At 44.1% G+C, this 6,976-nt stretch overlaps 1 protein-coding gene across 1 annotated transcript in view; it reads right to left on the bottom strand.

Annotated features, from left to right (window-relative positions):
• Window positions 1-2,122: 2,122 nt before the first annotated feature.
• The window catches only part of CCDC3 (coiled-coil domain containing 3), a 135,581-nt gene continuing 130,727 nt past the window's right edge, over window positions 2,123-6,976 (bottom strand). The window contains exon 3 of the mRNA XM_006873160.1: window positions 2,123-2,398. Coding sequence (XP_006873222.1) covers window positions 2,123-2,398 — 276 coding nt within the window. The remainder of the gene's footprint in view (window positions 2,399-6,976) is intronic.

The raw sequence follows: 6,976 nt of genomic DNA, 5'->3' as shown, positions 1-6,976 counted from the left end.
AGTTCCCCATTCCACCCCATACAGGGCAGAGACATCGCCCCCAAGGTGCCTGGCAGTATGGCCCTCGGCAGCAGCCTGCCACCAAGATGCAAATGAACACAAGGGTCATCTCCCTAGACTGCTGTCAGAGCACAAAGGACAAGGTTTTCTGAAAGGAAGGAGAATGAAAATCTCACAGCAACTGTCATTTCTGATGGACAGAACAGCAAACCAGGGCCCAGCAGTGCCTGTGGGTACCAGATCCTGATGAGGGGGCAGCAGTTTCCATCAGTGGAATGTCACTTCGTAATAAGACAACTGAAACTTGATTGCATGTGCTTAAGTGATAGGTATAGGACTCCTGGTATGGCGCTGCAGGACCAGCACTGAACTTCAAGCCACAAGATTGGTAGATCAAATCCACCAGTTGCTCCTCAGAAATCCTTTATAGGGTCACTATGAGTCAGCACCAACAAGACAGCACTTAACCACACAAAGTGATAGGTATAGTGAATACTCGCTCTTTTAATTTGGTGTGGCACGAGACTGCTAACCCCAAGGTCTGTGGTTCAAACCCACCAGTCATTTCTGTATAGGAAAACCTATACAGGTTTGCTACAACTTGGAATGGACAAGATGGCACTTAATATCAAGAAGTGATATAGTGAACAGTATTTTTTAAATTTGATATGGATAAGCACTAGACTGCTAATTCCAAGGCCTGCAGCTCAAACCCACCAGTCACTCCTCAGAAACCCTATACAAGGTAGCTATGAGTGGGCACCAAATGGATGGCACTTAACAACAACATTGTTTTAAAAAGTCCCTGTGTAGTGCAAACAGCTAAGTGCATGGCTACTAACTAAAATGTTGGCAGTTTTAATCTACACAGAGGCATCCTGGAAGAAGGGCCTGGTAATTTATTTCCAATAGGTCACACCCTTGAAAACTCCATGGAAAGTGGCTCTACTCCGCATACATGGGGTGGAAATGAGTCAGAAACACCTCCAAAGCAACTGATTGTTTAATATGCTGTTTTCAAAGTTTTCTTTTTAAGAGGGTGAAGTACAATGATTATGTACAGAAACCGAAATAAAGACACATGAATGGACACGTGCAAATGCTGTCATCAGGGCATAAATGATCCTGGTGGATGGCAAGTGTTTACATAAAAAAGAAGAGATTACACTGGAACAAATCTCGGGGTGGGGGAGGCGTGTCTGGCTGAGAATTGCATAAGGTCACCTGATCGCGAGGTGTAAGAAAAGGTCTTTGTACAATGGAAGTTCAACAGTTCACTTTGGAGACGTAAGAAGCAATTCTTGAGCAAACAAAACACTAGAATTTAACGGAGGATGAAGTACTGTGCAGGCTCCCCGATTTAAGAACATGGTTTGATGAAACATGAGAGACTGATAAAGGCAATTACTCTCTAGGTTCAGGAAACACATAGATACCATTTTCCACGCTGAGTAACTGGTGTTGGAAACCAGGTGTAATTCATCTTGTTTAATTACTCACAGCCTACCTCCCAACTCAATTCCCTTACCTGGGAGGAGTTCATTTAGCTCAGCTGTCAGGGAAAAGTTGGCTGGAGATGGAATGCCTTTATTCATAGGCATTCTTGAGTGCTCTGCAATGCCACCATCTTCCTTCCAGTGATGTGGAAAAAGAGGCTTCAGAAGGTTCTACCACTTGCTTCACATCGCCTGTCAAGGCTATACTGAAGGTTAGCACTTAGAACCCACTGACCCTATAGAGATAAAGGATTAGCCCCAGATGTCTCGCACATCTAGAGATTCTAAAGTGTTCTTTCCAGCCATTGCACTCTCCCCAAGGCCTCTGTTCCCAGTTGTGATGGGAAGCTTAAGAACAGACCCCAAAGCAAGCACCCCGGGAACTCTGCTGCCTCCACACTTCAGAGCACCAGCCCTGGGGCCAGGCCAGGCAGCCAGCGGGGTCTGATGCTGAGGACAGTAAGGCTTAGCATTTTAACGAGCTAGACTCTACCGAATACATAGTAAAAATATCTTCTATAAGATTTGAAATATGTACATATATAAAACTACCATCCTTCTCAATTCCCTAAGCGCTGCTCCGTGAGGCTGCCCAGCAACCTGCTCGGGTCCGCGTGGCTGGCGCCCTACCCGCGGAGGTAGGTGCTACGGACATGCTCCGGCTTTAGGGCGTTGATGTGTGGGATCGCGCCCGCGGGCGCGGCCAGCTTCTCGTACAGTTTCTGGTTCACCAGCTCCAGGTGGCGACTGTTCTTCCGAGCCTGCCGCAAAGACCGCTTGACCTTTTTCACCCTCTCCCGGAGCTGCTTGTTTCTCTTCTCCAGGGTGGCCACCTTCTGCTGCAGTTTCTTTACGTGGTCCTCCTCCTCAAACAGGGCCTTCTGCACCGAGGAACACATGAGCTGGGGGAAAAGCATGGAGGGAGAGGAAAGTGAGCTGCCGAAAACCTGTCGGGAAAACCTCCCAGACACACAGAAGGCACGCGTCCTGCTTCTGTCTCCCACTCACTGCCAATGCCCAACGGCAAGCCTCAGGACCCCTTCCTGACTTTTTACCTTGTGTGGATTCCCGGGGGAGAGGGGTGTAAACAGTCACTGTCTTGGCTGCTAACCAAAAAGTTAGTGGTTTGAGTTCATCCAGAAGTGCTTCGGAAGAAAGGCCTGGTGATCTATGTCTGAAAAATCAGCTCTTGAAAACCCTGTGAAGTATAGTTCTCTGACACACATGGGGCTATCATGAATCTGAGTGGTCAAGATGACCAGTGCCTCGCAGTGTGACTTGATCCAAGCTTCTTAAGCTCAGGGTGGCGCTGCATCACCCAGATCCCCCTAACAAGACTAAAGGATTTGTTACCTCAACTGTTTGAAGTGCTGCCAGCTCCCTGCTGAGTTCCTCTCCAGCCACCTCACCCAAGCTCACAGCCCCTTCTTCCCTGGCTTATAATGACGGATTGGCACAAGGTATATAGGAACCAGGGGCCCACATCTGAACTTGGATCAACTCTGAAGGGCCATCCAGCTTCAGAGCTGAGGCTTTTGTTTTAATAATTTAGCACAGCCCAACTTCTCCCTGTGCCCAATCCTGCTTCCTTCCTTCCTTCCCATCCCTTCTTAGGTGTTGATCCCAGGAACACCTCTTGCATATTAATCTCCTTCTCTGAATTGGCTTCCCAGAGAAACCCACCTGCAACACTCAGTTTCTTCTTGTATCTGCTATGGATTGAACTGTCTCTCCTAAAAGATATGCTGAAGTCCTAACCAACTGGACCACGAAGGTGACCTTGTTTGGAATTAGGATTTTTCTTTGCAGATGTTATCAGTTAAATAAAACGAGATGGGTCCTCATACTAATCCCTTCTGAGGATATTTTATAAAAAAGAAGAACAGAGAGAAACAGTCATAAACACAAAGGGAAAGCAGAGGCATCAATCAGCAGCAAAGGACCACCAAGGAGTGTTGGCAGCCACTGGAAAGTAGAAAAGAGTCAGGGAACAAGTCTTCTCTCAACACCCCCAGGAGGAATCAACATGGCAGACTGATAAAGACATTCAGCCTCTAGATCTGTGAGAAAGTAAATGTTTATTCTTTAAAGTCTCCCATTTTGGGGTGTTTAATTATGGCAGCCTGGGATGGTTTATTATGAACCCAAGGCTCGTAAGGTTGTTGCAAGGATTTAATAAGTCCTGGTGTGGATAGGATAAGCACTGGATAGTTAACCACAAGGTCGGTGGTTCTAACCCACCAGTTGCTCCTCAGAAACCCTAATGCAAGGTCACTTTGAGTCTGAACCGGCTTGATGGCACTTAACAATAAAGGTGTAGGATAAGCACTGGACCACAGGGTCAGTTTGAACTAAAAGGTCAGTGGTTCAGACTCAACAGTAGCTCCTCAGGAACCCTATGAGTTGGAACCAACTTGATGGCACTTAACAATAACAACCTGTAAAGTGCTTAGAGCCATACCTAACACCAGGGGAAGAATTACCCAATAAGCAAATAGTAACAGATTTACTTGTGCTTACTAATCTGTAGTGAACAATTTCATGCTCACCACAGAGTAGTAAGTAAGCACAAGTAACCCCTAACTATCTTGCTTAGTGGGTATTTCATCCCTCTCAGGGACAGTAAATATGAAAAGAAACTTTGAGATTCTATAGGAAGGTGCTATGGGGTTGAGCGAAAGGCAGAGACCAGCCAGATCTAGAAGCAGAAGCTTATATGTGGTGAAAATGCAAAAATTATGCACTACAGATTAGTAAGTAAGCACAAGCAAGCCTATGCTTGATGTGTTAGATAATCTGACACTGCCTAGCACATAGCAAATGTTCACTAAATGTTAGCCATTATTATAAGAAGTTAAAATTGTGACTTTTACCCAACCTACAGCTCTAGTCTTACCTCTCAACCTTCTGTTTGCTGTCTTCAGTTCAAAGCAATGTGGCAGCTACTTGCTGTTTCCCCAGTATACTTTCTACCTTCCCATCTTGGGACCCCAGAGGGCTGAGCAATCTTATAACTATTCTGTGGGTTTACATTCATCATGTTTCCCCTAATGTCCTCAACTGTACATGGCATTTCCTACTTCTGTGTCTTCTAGGACCGTATTCATAAAGCACACACCATGTACCACATAAGGACAGGGATGGATACATCTCAACACCTTTGCTATATCGCAAGCCCCTGAGGCCCATTTTGTATTGGTTTTTGTATTCTTGTTGCCCTGACTCTTTAGACATGCAATAAAAAAATGTGTGCCAACTGTCCCCAAAGCACCTGTCATTTAATAATAATCTTTGGCCTCTTGGGAATGCCACTGCTGCCATGGGAAACCACATGTGCAACACTGCCCTCTTCTGGCCAGAATGAGATGCCTCAAAAGAAGAGATTGGCAGGAGAAACTCCTTGGAGAACATTTATATTGTATATGAATAAACAGAGGGGTTCTGGTGGCATAAATGGTTATGCACTAGGAATGCTAACTGCAAGGTCAGCAGTTCAAACCCATGAACCACTCCATGGGAGAAAAATGAAGTTGTCTGCTCCCATAAAGATTTACAGTCCTGTCATGAACTCTGTGCTATATAGTGACTATGCTTTAGAATAGATTTGATGGCAGTGGAATGAATGGATATTATGTATATAATTTGCTGAGGGTTTAACATGGTCAAGTACCAGCTAAGCACTTTGTATCCACTCTTCTGTTAAGTTATGGTCTTTCTATAAAGTAAGAAAAATTCTTCAACCAAGAATAGATGAAATAGTACAAAGAAAGTCTAGAAAGACAAGAAGACTGAGGTTTTCAAATTTGCTCAAATTTTGAAAAAAAAAAAAATTCCAATAGTGTGCTGAAATATAACACCAAAGAGAAGTTCAAAGCATATTTCACGATATTCTTTAAACACTGAATTTTGAAATCATAAATGGAAACAAAGTGGGGTGCAATAAGCGTTGTGTACGTGTTGTTGTTGTTGTTGTTATGTGCCGTAGAGTTGGTTCCGACTCATAGCGACCCTGTACAGGGTTTCTAAGGTTGTAAATCTTTACGGGAGCAGAAAGCCTCATCTTTCTCCCGTGGAACAGCTGACCGTGAGGTTCGCAGCCCGATTCGTAACCACTACACTACCAGAGCTTCTTGCATATGTGTTAGGAGCCCAGTAATCACTTGTGAATACAGCATTTTTCTCAGACATCAGCATGCTTCACTGGCATCCCTCTTACCATGGAACCCTCTGTTCCCTACTCTACAGAGGCTCTGACCAGATGACAAACCTATCTCCAGCAAGATTAACACTGCCTGGCCAAGAGGAAGACTTTCTTGATGGTGACCTGAAGAAACCAAGGTAGTACAAAGAAACACCGTGAAGTGGGAAGTGTGTGCATTGGTGGGGACAGGGGTATGGGACATGAGGGGAATTATCAAGATGGGAATGATAAATGCAAAAGCAAGGGTGTAGTGTGAAGGATGGAGGGATGACTAGAATTCCTTAGTGGTTATGTCATTCTCTGATCCTCACAGCTTCTCTTAATATGGATTGTTACTGTTTTGTGTGGTCCAGTCAGTTCTGACTCATAGTGACACTGTATAGAGTTTCCAAGGAGCACCATACCAGGACTTCTTAATATGGGTAAAGTTTGAGTAAGGGAGCCCTAGTGGTGCTGTAGGATCAGCACTGGACTGCTGACAGTTCTAACCCACTGACTACTCCTAGAGCAGATGAGGTTTTCTGCCCCTGTACAGCTTTATAGCTTCAGAAACCTTATAGAGAATCGCTATAAGTAGGAATTGACTCAATGGAAGTGAATTTGGATTTGAGTTTTGAGTAAGAGCAGAAAAAAAAAAAAAAACTACACAGAAGGATTTGTAGTAATTTGTCCAATATCACCACCAGCAAATTCATGATCCGGGGCTCCCTATTAAGAGGAAGGTCTCTATCTGTACAGCAAAGTAAGCGCTGACCTCTGAGCCGGAAGATCCTAGGGTAGGTATGTCTAGTCTAAGAGGCTCCTTGGTGGTACACACAGTTTGTGATACACTGTTAACCTAAAGGTTGGTGGTTCAACCTCACCCAGCCACTCCACAAAAGAAAGTCCTGAGGAACTGCTACCCTAAAGATTGCTGTTGTTATTGTTGTTAAGTGCTCATAGCTACTCTGTATACCGTTTCTAAGGAGCAGCTTGTAGGTTTGAACAGTCCACCTTGTAGTTAGCATGGAATGTTCTCCAGAACAGACCATATTCTAGGCCACAAAGCAAACCTCAATACATTTTAAAACATCAAAATACTACAAGGCAGATATCTTCTCAGATCACAATGCTATAAAATTAGACATCAACAATAGGAAGATCAAGGGGGAAAAAATAAAATACATGGAAATGGAACAACACTTTGATTAAAAGCTACTTGGTAAAAGATCAAGTAAAAAATGAAATTTTAAAAATTCCTTAAGTCAAATGAGAACAAAAACACAATTTACCAAAATAT

The sequence above is a fragment of the Chrysochloris asiatica genome, unplaced genomic scaffold (assembly GCF_000296735.1).
Source record: "Chrysochloris asiatica unplaced genomic scaffold, ChrAsi1.0 scaffold00226, whole genome shotgun sequence".
Lineage (NCBI taxonomy): Eukaryota > Metazoa > Chordata > Mammalia > Afrosoricida > Chrysochloridae > Chrysochloris > Chrysochloris asiatica.
The sequence above is the reverse complement of the archived record's forward strand: the minus strand, read 5'-3'. Positions and strand labels throughout refer to the sequence as shown.